General features: G+C 40.9%; 1 protein-coding gene across 1 annotated transcript; it reads right to left on the bottom strand.

Moving 5' to 3' along the window:
* Positions 1 to 1,275: 1,275 nt before the first annotated feature.
* LOC116407721 lies at positions 1,276 to 3,696 on the bottom strand. Its single transcript, XM_031893616.1, has 5 exons — positions 3,597 to 3,696; positions 2,896 to 3,118; positions 2,084 to 2,206; positions 1,816 to 1,950; positions 1,276 to 1,480 (listed from the first exon to the last, which is right to left on the bottom strand). The coding sequence occupies exons 1-5, from the start codon at positions 3,664 to 3,666 to the stop codon at positions 1,414 to 1,416; spliced, it is 618 nt and encodes a 205-aa protein (XP_031749476.1). The 5' UTR covers positions 3,667 to 3,696; the 3' UTR covers positions 1,276 to 1,413.
* Positions 3,697 to 11,650: the final 7,954 nt, after the last annotated feature.

Below are 11,650 nucleotides of genomic sequence, written 5' to 3'. Positions count from 1 at the left end.
GCAGTAAATGTGATCAGTCATCCAACAATCATCCGCCAAGTTAGATCGTTGCCCCACCCCCAGTGTCACTGACACTTGCCTGGTCTTCCTTGGTTGCTAAGGTGGCAGGCCTACCTGGGCATAAGGAAGACAAGCAGGTAAATGGTCCTGGTTTATTGTGAGGGCATTATTTTAGCTCAACTATGGGTTTTTGGGATTATGATCTGCTTATCATATTTCAATATCTTGAGACATGTGGACCTTTAGAGTGGGTGTCACCTGGGGATTTCCTAATCTTACACTTATCTCCTCACATAGGGCAGCTAATACCAATTACCCTGACCCCCAACCCACATACTGACTTCAATCACCATCCCACAATAGTTAATAATGAGCTTCCATCTAGAAGCAGCATCACTTGACCTCAGATGCGTTATCACTCCAGAGCTGGATTAACCAGGCCGTTAAAGTTTTATTCATTTTTCATTTTAATTACAAGAATTAGAATCTTGCACTGTGCCAGAGACTCAGCTCAAGGTGCCCATGGGCTGCCCACACAAAATTAGGGCTTTTCTGCCCAGCTCTGCTGGTTAATTCTTTTAAGACTCTCACTGTGGTCACATTGTGCCAAGTGGCATGCAACAAACTGGTGCAAACAAATAAATCTAAACTAAATAAAGTTATACATACATACAAATGAAAGATATGCATGTTAGTTTGTGGAAGTTATATGGGCTGTATTGTGACTGACCAGGCCTATTATTATTTTTATTGATTATAACAAGAAGGAAACAGAAAGGGTAGAACATTCGTCTCTATGACTAGCCCTACAATAAAGGCCAGATCATATGACTTAGGGAACAAAGACTTTGCATTCAAATCTCATTAGCTACTAAATGCTCAATAGCAAAAAGGCACTGCACACCACATACACGTTAGGAAGTAATGAGCAAAATAACAGAAATGGAAAAACTTTCAGCATAAATACATAATAACAGGAGGACTTTTAGGACCATTGGGAACACTCGGCTCTGTAGACACCATCAGCCACAGAAAACTTGTGGTAAATCCTATAGTCAATCAGGAAATATAGCAAATGTGGATTAGAATACTAAAATATATTATAAATGTGACCTATTATTTATTTCTGTCCCAGCTTGGCCCATTATAGCTCCTAACTCTACCCAAACCAAGTCTAACCGTTATAGGTTTCTGCTTATTTTATCTTACCATCTATCTCCTTCTCCAACACTTGCAAATAGGGAACACTTACATTAATACTACTCAGTGTTTTACAATAAATAAAACATGTTTATTTGTGGTATATTGTGAAGGAAATACAAGATTTATTGAATGGGAGGTGATCCTCATGCCAAAACACAAGGAGTGACGTAGTCCTTATTGCTTGCCTGTTGGCATTGTTAGCAAGCACTTTTACTTTGCTCCATTTGCTTTCTTAGTTCCTTTCTGTTTCTTGGGAGCCTGGACCTTCTTTTGATTTCTGTGGAAATATAAGAGGTATTCATATCATGAGAATTAGATTATTGGCAATTCAGTAATAGCTGCAGTACAATATTACTGATTGCTGATCTGGGGCTTAGCAGTCCCGAGTCCCCTAACTACTCCCGTCCTTTTGCAGCGGTTGATACGTCTCTATGGACAGGCATTTATCCCATTTCTGACTTACACATGGATCAGCCTGCATCTAGATACTTGACTCAGATCATGCAGTTTTTGTATTCTGTCAAAGTTTGCACCATCTATACCATGTGCAGAGTCCTGGCATCAGGCAAATAAAATGAATTAAGAGATTTAGATTGGGTGTAGCTCACTCACTTCTGCTCTGTTGCATTAGCAGGAGCATTTGTATTTTCCTGTGTTTTCTTCTTTTTCTTCTTCTTCTGGCTTTCAGATTGTGCCATTACTTTTGGTTGCTTTCCCTTTTTTGTCTTTTTTGCCTGTTTCTGACTCCTGCACAAAAATAACAAAAAGTACAGATGATAAAACCTAACTTACAGTAGGGGTATATTACTGGGTATATGTTACAATTTATTTATTTATTTTTAAAAAAAACGTCTGTTTGAGGCAAACGAGCCTTCCTTACTTTTCTGCTGGCGGTACTTGTGGTGTGATTGGTTCAGGATTAGGCCCCTTCTCTATATCAATATCTAGGGGTTTCGCTATCTTAAAGTTCTCCTTTAAGAGCATAAATCGGCAGTGCAGGTACCTGAAGAAATAAAAGTACAATTCACTGAGACTTGGAAATCATTTTCATTCATTGTCAGTATTTATAAGCATCCTTCGGATCAGCTGGAGAACGGCTTTTGTGCGGTTTGAACTGATGGCTCCCCAACAAAGGCCCTCCTGCCCCCTTATCAAATGAATAGGTGCCCCTGCCTAAAACTACCCTTGTACTATGTGGCTGTTTTTGGGGAGGGGGAACAGGGACCTCTGTTGGGGGGGTTATCAGTCAGAACTGCACCTAATTAGGATTTAGTTCTTCCTTATACTAATGCCTCCTTATGCTTGCATCAGTCTTCTCATGGGTGCAGGTACACAGGTTGGATTTAGGTGCCAAAATGCATTTCAGAAACATTGTGTTTGGCCGACACAGTGTGGCTCCAGGTGCTGGCACATGAGAAGGCTGATGGGAGCATGGGGCTTGAATCGTGGCCTGCGATTATGTGTAAGCCCAATGTGGCTGTGGCCTTTCATATATATATTAAATGAGTTATAAAGAATAGCTAATTATGTGAATACAGAATCCCCACACAACTCCATATTTTATAGCCCTCTTTCTATAATACTCCCCCAACTACAGCAGGAAATCCCCTTGCTAACGGTAAAAGTGGCTGAGGATCAGGGAGTGCGATTGTCATTTGTTCTTTATAAAGAAACTGAAATAATGTCACTTACCATCCTGTGCCTAATGCCACTATTAGTGCCAATAGTAACGCAATAGTAATAATATAAATGTCTTCTTTAGAAATTGAAGACGTTGTGGTGCTTTTGTGCAAGCCATGATGAACCTTTGTCACTTGCTCAGTTGCAATTGTAGTTTCATTGTTCTTTGCTGGTTCAATGAGTTTCCCTATTTCTGGTTCTTTGTACTCAACATAATCATAGTCTTGTGCTGTCACTGCAAAATAGAGACAGGTTATATTAAACCCCAATTCTGCATTCTCTTGTGATACTCGCTGCTGTGAGCTATTAGGTGAGTGCTTTCCATTAATAGGGATCACTGCCTAATATCTAAAATGTGTAATTCTGTGGATTCTATGGATTTACATATACTTTAATTAAATATTTTCAATGTTTTGCAATTACAAACAGTATCTGTCTGACTGTTGATATTCTTATTTATTCCCCTTATTCCTGCCAAGTCCCTGTATCACTGCACTACACTATACAATGCCATTTACACTTTACACACCCTGGGCCACAACAATATACAAGCCCAGGGCACACCCTCATCAGCATTGTCCTAATCTATACCGCCATAGCTGCGCCGCAGTGTGTGCCCTAGGCCCATGCTTTCCTATGGGAAAAAGTCACAGTGCTCAAGTCGGAACAGCACTTGTAGCCCTAATGCTTTGTGTGCCCATTGCTCTACTTACCTGGTGTGCGAAGTAAGCAAATAATGCACAGTCCAAGGAAAATCCATAATTTAAGATGATTGGATATCATGTAGAAAATTGAAAATTTTTTCAAATTGAATGTTGCTGTAAAGAGAGAGAAAGATTAAATTAAAATTGGTTATTAATGAATTTCCTGTCACAGTGATAAATGCATTTAGAATTGGGTTACTTAGCCAGTAACATGAAAACATTGAAATCACTATATGATTTAGGTGCAATTCTCGAGTATTGAGTATTTTCAAACACTGGGGATTTTCAACCCAACATATTAACCCCTAGACTGATAAATGCAAACTTTACTGGCGTGCTTTACTTCAAATATGTACAGTTATACACCTGGTTAATTAAACTGTTAGTTACTGCACTTTGACTCACTGCCGTATATACAGCGATTCTATGGAATGGCTCACTTACCCATAATATTCTGCATTCAGTGTTAAATTGAATAATGAGGAAAACTAAAGCGGAGGCAGATGAGGCCTTGCATTTACTAGTTTTGTCACAATAATAATGTCAGTGTGTCAGAAGTGACATTGTGAGAATGGGATTTAATAGACAAGTAATAGCTACTCATTAGCAATAATAACTCATTAGGCCCAGTTAATCTGCCTTTTAAAACCTGTAAAATGTTGGGTCCCTGCATATTACAGCCTGCAATTGTTAAATACACGTATAGGATTTGCTGATACAGGTAGGGGATTCATTATCCGGAAACCCGTTATCCAGAAAGTTCCAAATTATGGGAAGGCCATCTCCCATAGACTCCATTATATGCAAATAATTCTTATTTCTAAAAAATAATTTCCTATTTCTCTGTAATAATAAAACTGTCCCTTGTATTTAATCCCAACTAAGATGTAATTACCCCTTATTGGGGGCAGAACAGCCCTATTGGGTTTATTTAATGGTTAAATGATTCCCTTTTCTCTGTAATAATAAAACAGTACCTGTACTTGATCCCAACTAAGATATAATTACCCCTTATTGGGGGCAGAACAGCCCTATTGGGTTTATTTAATGGTTAAATGATTCCCTTTTCTCTGTAATAATAAAACAGTACCTGTACTTGATCCCAACTAAGATATAATTACCCCTTATTGGGGCAAAACAGCCCTATTGGGTTTATTTAATGGTTAAATGATTCCCTTTTCTCTGTAATAATAAAACAGTACCTGTAATTGATCCCAACTAAGATATAATTACCCCTTATTGGGGACAGAACAGCCCTATTGGGTTTATTTAATGGTTAAATGATTCCCTTTTCTCTGTAATAATAAAACAGTACCTGTACTTGATCCCAACTAAGATATAATTACCCCTTATTGGGGGCAGAACAGCCCTATTGGGTTTATTTAATGGTTAAATGATTCCCTTTTCTCTGTAATAATAAAACAGTACATGTACTTGATCCCAACTAAGATATAATTACCCCTTATTGGGGGCAGAACAGCCCTATTGGGTTTATTTAATGGTTAAATGATTCCCTTTTCTCTGTAATAATAAAACAGTCTGTTGTATTGTTCTACCATTTGCTTTAAAGCAGTTGGTAACTGTCACATAGGTATTTATTCTATGGAATATGGCAATAGTCAGTTACCCATAACAGTCAAAGTAACTCTAGCTTTTACTGCACAATATTACATTGCCCTTGGCTTGAGTAACCCCACCAAGGCTTCTTGCTATGTACATCATTATTCTATGGAATATGGGGAAACAGTCACTTACACATAATGTCTGTTAAAGATGTGATGTTTCTGTCTCAAGAGCTTGAAACAAAATGATGATGAAAAGTAAACGCAGGGACAGTAGCCTTGGTTTCTATGGTAACGGCATTGTGATGTCACGGCAAGTAAATGCAGGAACAACAAGCCTTAGTTTCTCTTGTTACAGTATTGTGATGTCATCGAGTGCCTCAGCAGCTGCCCTGTGTATTCCTAAAAGATGGATCCACCCAAACCAACACACCTTATAGCACTCATGTACCCACTAGGGGTCTGGAATTAGTGACTTTATTTCAATATTAGGACAGTATATAAATAATGGTGGGACTATACTCCACAGAGCAGCAGCTATAATAGAAACTCATATAATAACAATGTATATGGACACAGCATTTGTATAGCGTATCTGGGGATATTCCTGCCCTGACAGTGCCCAGTTTCACCCAATGAGTGGCTTTGGGATAGCAGCTTTTGGGGTACTAGGGGCTGTATTTAATAAATTAACACTGTATTTAATAAATTAACACTCTCTTAATTTTTCCAGCTAATTCTTCCTTCAGAATGCAGTTTATTGCCCTCCTTTTATACTAATTGTGTTGGTTTGAAAACCCCACAGACTGTTCTTCAACTTTGGCTTTTTCTTCTTATTCTTAGCGCCCCCCATTTTCTAAATGCTACTCCTCCTACAGTTTTAGGGGTACGACACCCAAACCAAACCCCACACTTCTTCGCCCTATAGCGGAGCAGGTTGCTTGTGCTTTTCTAAGCAATTGCGCCCCCTGTCTTTTTGTGGCGCCGCTCCAAACCCCCCAATTTTTCCATTGACTTTGACAGGGAAGATTTTCAAACTGCTGCCACACCTACAGCTTTGAAGCTACACCCCCCAAACTTGAATAACATAATAACGGGGTCACTCCGAATTAAACAGTGACATTTGTTGGATGACCCCCAAAGTGGGAGGGGCCAACAACAGCCAATCAAATTTCACCCATTGACTTTAATGGGGAAATTGAAACTGCTGCCAATCTTACAGCTTTGAGGCTACACTCCCCAAACTTGAATCACATAGTCACGGGGTCAGCCTGAATGAAAATATGATGATTGCTGGATGCCCAAAAGTGGGCGGAGCTGTGAACAGCCAATCAGGTTTTACCTATTTATTTGGTGGAAATCCAACCTGCTGCCATTCTCACAGTAATAACACCGGGGACCCCAAACTTTTTACACTTGGTCACTAGGGGACTGCAGTTTTAGTTTGAAAAGTGGGCGGAGCCATCAACAGCCAATCAGATTTCACCTATTGATTTTTATTGGTTTGTTGCCAGGGTTCCCAAACGTTGCATAGTCAGACACTGGGTGACTACTTATTCAAGTTTTTTTTTTTTTTTTTTTGGGGGGTCAGTCTGAATGAAAATATGAGGATTGCTGGATGCCCAAAAGTGGGCGGAGCTGTGAACAGCCAATCAGATTTTACCTATTGACTTTTATGGGAAAATTGAAACTGCTGCCAATCTTACAGCTTTGAGGCTGCACTCCCCAAACTTGAATCACATAGTTATGGGGTCAGCCTGAATGAAAATATGATGATTGTTGGATGCCCAAAAGTGGGCGGAGATTTTACCTATTGACTTGGTGGAAATCCAACCTGCTGCCATTCTCACAGTAATAATGCCGGGGCCCCAAACCTTGCAGGGTTAGGCACCAGATAACTGTGGTTCAAGGCAAGAAAAAGTGGGTGGAGCCTCCAACAGCCAATCAGAGTTTACCTATTGACTTTCAATGGGGAAATTCAATCTGCTGCCATTCTTACAGAATTAACACCAGGCTCTCCAAACTTTTCACAGTTGGTCACTAGAGGACTGCAGTTTTAGTGTTGAAAAAGTGGGCGGGGCCACCAACAGCCAATCAGATTTCACCTTTTGAATTTTATTGGTTTCTTGCCAGGCTTCCCAAACGTTGCATAGTCAGTCACTGGGTGACTACACATTTAAAGTTTTTTGTATTTTTGTAAGTGGGTAGAGCCACCAACAGCCAATCAGATTTTACCTATTGACTCTAAATGGGGAAATTCAACCTGCTGCCATTCTCACAGTATTAACACCGGGGTCCCCAAACTTTTCACAGTTGGTCACTAGAGGACTGCAGTTTTAGTTTTGAAAAAGTGGGCGGGGCCACCAACAGCCAATCAGAGTTTACCTATTGACTTTCAATGGGGAAATTCAATCTGCTGCCATTCTTACAGAATTAACACCAGGGACCAATAAACTTTTCACAGTTGGTCACTAGAGGACTGCAGTTTTAGTTTTGAAAAAGTGGGCGGGGCCACCAACAGCCAATCAAATTTCACCTATTGAATTTTATTGGTTTGATGTCAAACTTTGCGCATTCAGTCACTGCGTAACTTCGTTCTCAAGGTTAGAAAAAGTGGGCGGGGCCGCAAAAAGCCAATCTCATTTCTTTCATTGTTTTCAATGGGGAAATTTTAACTGCTGACATTCTTACATGCTTAATGTCAGGGTCCCCAAACTTTGCACAGTTTGTCACTGGGTGACTATGTTCCAAGTTTAGAAAAGTGGGCGGGGCCAACAACAACCAGTCAGATTTCACCTATAGACTTCAAATGTTTAAATTAAAACTGTGGCTATTCTTTAAATATTAATACTAAGGTCTCCAAACTTTGCAGAGCTAGTCACCTGGTAACTGTGGTTCAGAGTTAGAAAAAGTGGGTGGAGCCACCAACAGCCAATCAGATTTTAACTTTTGATTTTCAATGTGGAAATTTAACCTGCTGTCATTCTCACAGTATTAACACCAGGGTCACTAGGGGACTGCATTTTTAGGTTTTAAAAAGTGGGTGGAGCCACCAACGGCCAATCAGACTTCACCTATTGAATTTTTTTGGTTTAAATTTAAAATACTGCTTTTCTCACACTATTTATGTCAGGGTTTCCAAACGTTGGCTGACTACGTATCCAGGGTTAGAACAAGTGGGCGGAGCCACCAACAGCAAAGCCATTTCCACCCATTAGATTTCATTGGTTTATATTTAAACTGATGCCATTATCTAAATATTAATTCCAGGGTTTTTAAAGTTTCCAGAGTTAGTCACTGGGTATTTGCCGTTCAAAGTTAGAAAAACGTGGGCGAAGCCACCAACAGCCAATCACATTTCACCTATTTACTTTCAATGGTGAAGTGTAAAATGCTGTCAGTCTCACAATTTTTATGCCTGAGTCCCCAAACTTTGCAAAGTTGGTCACTGGGGGACTGCAGTTCAAAAATAGGAAAAGTGGGTTGGGCCACTAACAGCCAATCAGATTTCATCCATTAAATTTTATTGGTTTAAATGTAAAATGCTGCCGTTCTCACACTATTTATGCCAGGGTGCCCACTGTTTGTCACTGAGTGACTTCAACTCAAGGTTAGAAAAAGTGGGCACACCCACCAACCACCAATCACAATTCACCTATTTACTTTTATTGGTTTAAATTTTAACTGCTGCTGTTCTTTAACTATTAATCCTAGGGTCCCTAAACTTTGCAGAGTTAGTCATTGGGTAACAGTTCCAGGTTAGAAAAAGGGGGTGGAGCCACCAACCGCCAATCAGATGTCACTCGTTGACTTTCAGTGGGGAAATTTAAGTTGCTGCCATTCAGACACTATTAAAACCAGGGCCCCCAAACTTTGCACAGTGGTTTTTACTATATAACTGTGCTCCAAGGTTAGAGAAAGTGGGCAGAGCCCATTCAGTGACTTCATGTTTTTCAACCCAACATGAAGTTTTTTCTCAAACTTCCCTTTCTAGGTAGCTTTCTGTTATATTTTGCAAAGTAATTTCATATATTTTGAAACATTAAACAACTTTCTGCTGAGGATCTAAAAACTATGGCCGTGAATTATACTTTGCAAGATTATTTCAAGTCATGGGGGAAGTTATTTTATAGACTGAGAACAAAAGGTTATAAAAGTCCCCTCATCTCACCTTTGCTAAATAAAATTCCTCCATAAATTCTTGCCAAAACTGACCTATGAAAAATCAAGGTGTCCTTTCCAGTATACTGGGATTTATAGCTCACAACACTTTTTAGGTCTGTGAATTTAATTTGCAATTTAAAGTGGAACTTGATACTATCCTACCTAACAGTGCCCCTTTAGATATCTTGCTAACTTCTATAGAGTATTGTGCAAGTTCAGCTTGCCAGTATTACACTGTAAAACAACAGGAGGGCTAATGTAGAGAACATAACTGCACTCTCTACACTAGAATAGCCAAAGTTACAGTTAAAAAAAACAAAAGCTTGGTTCTTCAAAGAGAACTTAAAGAGATAATTCACCTTTAAACAAACTATTAGTTTGACACAGAAAAAACTAACCCTAGTATCGACTTCTATATTCTATACATACTGTACACTGTGGGTCAGTTCCTACATTCAGGCCACTTAAATCACTTGTGCTGTGAAAAGCACAAGCAGCCTTGGATTTTAGAAGGCCACAAAGAGCTGGGGCTGAGGATGGCAACATTTTTAGGGGATGGCAAAATTTTAGGGGTAGCGATGACGCAGCTCCCTATGACTGAGTATTCCACCTGCCTCAGTGATAGGGACTTGGGTAAATGCCAGCGGGGCAGAAAAAAGGTGGGAAGCAAGTTGGGGTATCCTCAGAGATACAGATCTTTACTACTTATGACAGCTTTGGGCTAGAATATGTAATTTTCGCCTTGTCTTTTGTTAAACTTTAATTCTCCTTTAAACTCACCCGAGGCTGGCATATAACTGAGAGCAGGGATGCCACCTGGCCAGTGTTTTACCCCATTCTGCCAATGTTATTAATAAAATGAAAGAAAGATAAAAATATAGGAAGCCCGTTATTTTTTTCCAGAAAAGGTGGCAACCGTAATTGAGAGGATAGGTGTGTGTGAAACTTGTTTCCAATTGAACCCAGGGTACCTTTTCCCTTAGCTAGAACCAGGAAAGGGGAGTTCGGATAATGCCGAGGGCAGGCAAAGTGACGTTGGAGGTGTGACTATAGAGGAAACAGAAAACGCTGTCACGGGGGGGGGGGGGGGATTGGACCACAGGGTCTGCTTCCTCTAGGGAAGGGAAGGAAGTGAGCGGAAGTGCCAGCGGGGGGCAGGGAGTGGGTGGAATCTCTGTATCCCCTTTGAAGATTTGTTTGCAGGGAGGGGCCTTGCATACACTAGGAACTTCACTGCTTCTGATATCATGAGTACATACATTTATTTCACAATTCGCTCTTTTGTGGACCTGCCTAGACAGTATAGTGCATAGAAAAAGTTGGCAACCTTAAGAGCAGGATCGGACTGGGCCGCCGGGACACCGGGAAAAATCCCGGTGGCCCAGACCTGACCCTTGCCGGCACCACCCTTGCACGACCATTCCTCCCCTGACGCGTTAAATTTATGCGAGCTCAGGGGAGGACGTCGGGTGGGGGACCCTGTGGGGTTTTAGAGGGGCCCCTGCGGGGGGGTTAAGGGACGTGGTCGGTGGGGGCACTTGCAGGGCCCCTGGGGCTGGTGCCCTGGTGGGCCCTGCACCCCCCCAGTCCGACCCTGCCTAACAGTACCTGGAAGGCTTGGGCCAGAACTAAAGTAACCAGAGGAGGCAGGTGCCCAGGGCACAATATCGGGATTGGTTTGCCTTTTCTTTAATTGAAAGGTTCCTAAAGTTGCAGGCAGAGACCTAGCTGAGGGCCCAGTAATATAAGGGCTTGCCACTGTGTATAGCTGTGTAAGCAGTCCCTGTCTATTTTATTTATTTACTGCATTCATTTATTTTACTAATGATTGTGGGCACGGTATGCAAAGTCAGGCGCCTCAATCTCCCCTGTTTGGGAGCGGGGAATGAGAAGGGAAGCGCTTCTGAATGAGGTGACTGCTCGCAATGTTAAGGGGATGTCTACGAGCGAAAGCTGTTTGTAGCAAACATAAGCACATTACAGTGTGTGCGGAATAAAAAAAGGGCTTGACTTTGCTATTTGTAAAACATGGCAGCTGCCTCTTTCAGCGCGGCAGATGGCAATGCTAAAAACAAAATGCAGAGAACAGGTTGATAAAGACATCACAGTCGTTACACTTGCTCTGTGCAATTACAGAATATCGCGTGATGGAATTAAAATGCAAGAAACTGGATCCTTCAAGCACAGCAAAACTTGAGCGGCAGAAGGAAACTCACAATGGAGTATTAAGCCCCCTCTCGTATGACTTGTAACCCTTTCAGAGCATGGCGATTAGGCAACGTTTGATGCAATTTTTTCGTCTTTTATATCTACATATTGGCATTTATACAGCACATG

This window comes from Xenopus tropicalis, chromosome 9 (assembly GCF_000004195.4).
Source record: "Xenopus tropicalis strain Nigerian chromosome 9, UCB_Xtro_10.0, whole genome shotgun sequence".
Taxonomy (NCBI): Eukaryota; Metazoa; Chordata; class Amphibia; order Anura; family Pipidae; genus Xenopus; species Xenopus tropicalis.
The sequence above is the reverse complement of the archived record's forward strand: the minus strand, read 5'-3'. Positions and strand labels throughout refer to the sequence as shown.